The 3,409-nt window shown below is 41.2% G+C and overlaps 1 protein-coding gene across 1 annotated transcript in view; it reads right to left on the bottom strand.

Moving 5' to 3' along the window:
• Window positions 1-172: 172 nt before the first annotated feature.
• The window catches only part of LOC102483808 (multidrug resistance protein 1), a gene marked incomplete in the record, with an annotated part of 79,478 nt that continues 76,241 nt past the window's right edge, over window positions 173-3,409 (bottom strand). Inside the window, 2 exon segments of the mRNA XM_006170484.3 lie at window positions 173-317; window positions 1,833-1,933. Of these exon segments, the coding sequence (XP_006170546.3) occupies window positions 173-317; window positions 1,833-1,933 (246 nt within the window).

The following is a 3,409-nucleotide window of genomic DNA, read 5'->3' as shown; positions in this document are numbered from 1 at the left end:
TCCAAGTGAGGTGGAGTGTTTTGGTGGTAACCCGCACAAGGCAAAATGACATGTCCTGAATCACCAGAATGTCTTCATGAGACTTCAGGGTAGAGTTTTCTACCCAGACACAAAGTATATTCACCCAGTCTTATTTTCAGAATTGAGTCATAAATATTAGCCCATTAAGTACTTACAATAGAACATCCTGAAAGTTCATGTGACCACGTGCCACCAAGTAGGCACCAAACCGGAAACAGCCAGCATAGGAAAAATATATCATTGCTTGGGTGAAGGAGAATGTGATTCCAAAGATGTGTGCTTTCTTCAAAGAATTTCTGGAAAAGAGACATTTGAAAACTTATTCCATTTTCATTTCTGTCCTTAAGACATAGTTTTACACAGGCTGGCAGTGGGACACAGGAGTGACAGACAAAAAATGAAACTAAGAACTAAGTTTAAGCTTCATTTTATCACGTACCGGTTGTACAAACTCAGACACCTCCTAAGCTCTGAACTTCATTGTCTTCCTCTTTAATACAGGATTAACTAAGCCTCAAAGTGTTTGTGTAAAGATAAAATAAGCTGGGATGGCCCCATAGTATGGTGATTAAGCCCTGTGTATAGGTAGCCAGATCCCACATGGCTGAGTACAGTTCAAATCCTGGCCGTGGTGGGTTGAAAACACAGCAGATAGGGGTGTGTGTGTGTGGCTCAAATATTGACAGGATAGAGAAACGGAGGAAAAAGAATTGCAGTGTAGCAACACTCTATTGGAAGATGCTTTCTCTTCCTCTCTCTCTGGCAAATGCTTGTATCCTTTGGCAATCAAAAACAATAAGCCTATGAATATAAAGACCCTCTTAGGAATTAATAAATGAAAGATCCTTCCCTCCATCCTCACTTTCAGACATGAAATACGCATGTACTCTCAAGTAAACACTCATTCCACATGTTTACCCAATACAAACTCTAGTGACTGTGCTGTGTGAATAGGCATGTGCTTGCCCTGGGGGATCCAGAAGTTACTGTATTTGCACTTGAGTTACTATATTTGCACTTCTGAATAATATATTACAAGAATAAACACTTTTTATATGGAGGTGGAGGTGGCTTTCCAAAGGAGTTACATTCTAGGATGTTCTGAGCGACTTGGAACTCAGTGATGTGGTGTGAGTAGGACCAGGTTGGTAAGAGGGAAGCCTCTGGATTTCCATCGCCTGCTTCAATTAGGTCAAGTCTTGCTTTTATCTTCGTCATATATTGGCACTTAAATGGATTTTCTTCCATAAAAAAAGGCTCTTCAATCATAAAAGATATTTAAAAATACATATTTAAGGTCTAGCTGTCACTTTTACTATAGAAAAGGGACACAGAGCAGTTGGGCTGTTCATGTCACATCACGTACTAGGTCTCTTACTGGATGACTGTGTTAAAGGAAGACAAGGAGGTCTTCAGGTGAGAAGGGGTGAAAAAGAAAGAACAGGCCTACCTAGAGAGGACCACCCACCAGTGCTCAGCAGATACCTCAAATTTCATGTTCCATTAAAAGATTATCACCAACTCAAGCAACTAATAGGATCATTATCTACACTGGATAGTGGAAAGTCATCCTCTAGTTCCTCTCTCCTTCCTCTTCCCATCAGTTTCCCATTCTTACAGGTTCTACCTAAAGATGTCCCAAGGCCTCAGGGTCTTGTGATTTCTTTCCTGGATAATTAAAAGCATTTCCAAATTGTTCCCCTCTGGTGGCTTCTCCACTTGCTCCCTAACTTCCGGCCATAGTGATCCTGAAAACAAATCTGATAAGTGGAAAACTCCCTCTACTCCTCCCATTCTTCAGTGGTTATTACCTGTATGGTATCTGCAAACCCTGTCCATACATAGATTCAAACTTCTGCTCTCGCGTCAAAGAAACCACAGTTCGGAAGTTTTCTATTGCTTCAGTAGCAATCTGCAACAGAGAGTATTTATCATCAAGAGCCACAGGGGCAAATAGCAGCAATTAGTATGAATTCCATAATATAAATAAAAGAAAAAAATTTTTTTGAGGGAGAGTTTTTTGCCTTAGGGTATACATGCTTTCCGGAAAGAGACACAGAAAGTGAGAAGTGACAAATTATCCTCCAGGGGGAATGTCTACTCTGTAATCCCTTTAACTCCATTCTCCTTCTGAGATCTTGGGCAAACGTGCATGTGCCTGGCATAATTTTCAAGCTACTGGGGCCAAGACTTGAACCATATTTAGTCATGTGACAGTCCAGTGACATAACCACGGTGCTATCTGCTAGCCCCTAAAATTAATTTCATTATTATAAAATATTTGGTTATTGGATATTATCACCTACCAGTATTTTTTCCATGGAAAGAGATACTAAGTAATTTGTCAAATCAAGTTTTAGACTTGGAAGAAGGATAGACAAACTCAATCTACTCCTTACAGAAGGAGAAGCTCAGGCTTAAATAGATGATGACACTTGCCTACAGCCACATGGCTCTAGTCCACACAGCTTTAGTGTGCCTATCATCCAGTCCAAGTCAGAGTTTGACTCAGGGACCCTGCATGGTGCGTAGAACATAACCACTTCACAACTGTCTTCCTCTTGATGCATAGTGAAGCAATTAGGCAAAGGCTTAATTAGCATCCCACATACTCACAGCTTCACTTATTCCCAGAGTTTTAAATAGAGACCCAGTAATCACTGTGAGGAGAGAGAGTTTTTAATTTGAGAATGGGTAAATTACATTGAGCTCCCTCAGAAATCTTTATTAAACATGGAGTAAACAATTTTGAAGAAAGGAAATGTATATACGTTTCTAGGAAGAAAAAAATTAAACTTTCTTGCATTTCTCTTCTGACCCAAAAACAAATTGAAGTTTGATTATGGCTTTTATTTCTGAACATAAGAAAGCATCTGTTTTGTAGAAATATTTGTTAGTTCATGGTAATGTGATAGAAAACTAGAGAGTACAGATCGCAGGCAGGGCAGAGGGTGTGAGCGGGTTCTGATCTCATGCATCAGGGTATGAGCAGACTGACGATACACAGACACTGGACTCACAGGCTTGCCCTCTCCCTTGAAGGACAAACCAGCTGAAGTGGCCTTGGCTCCCATGGAGCTTACGTTCTAGTAGGGAAAATACACCATCAGTCAATACAGAAACAGGAAAGAGGGACCAGCAGTTAGCATAATGGCTATTTTGCAAGACTCCCACGTAGTCGACCGCAGTTCGCATTCCAGACTTGGTGGCTTAAACTCATGTCAGACAGTATGTGTGTGTGTTTCTGTGTGTGTGTGTGTGTGTGTGTGTGCGTGTGCCCAAGATCCCGAGAGGAGAATGGAGGAGAAGGGATTGTGGCGTGACCATCCCCCCTGGGGGGTGATTTCTCATTTTCTGTCTCTCTGTCTCTCTCTGTCTGGTGAGCACA

The sequence above is a fragment of the Tupaia chinensis genome, unplaced genomic scaffold, assembly GCF_000334495.1.
Source record: "Tupaia chinensis unplaced genomic scaffold, TupChi_1.0 Scaffold148587_1, whole genome shotgun sequence".
NCBI lineage: Eukaryota > Metazoa > Chordata > Mammalia > Scandentia > Tupaiidae > Tupaia > Tupaia belangeri.
This window is presented reverse-complemented; position numbering and strand designations above follow the sequence as displayed.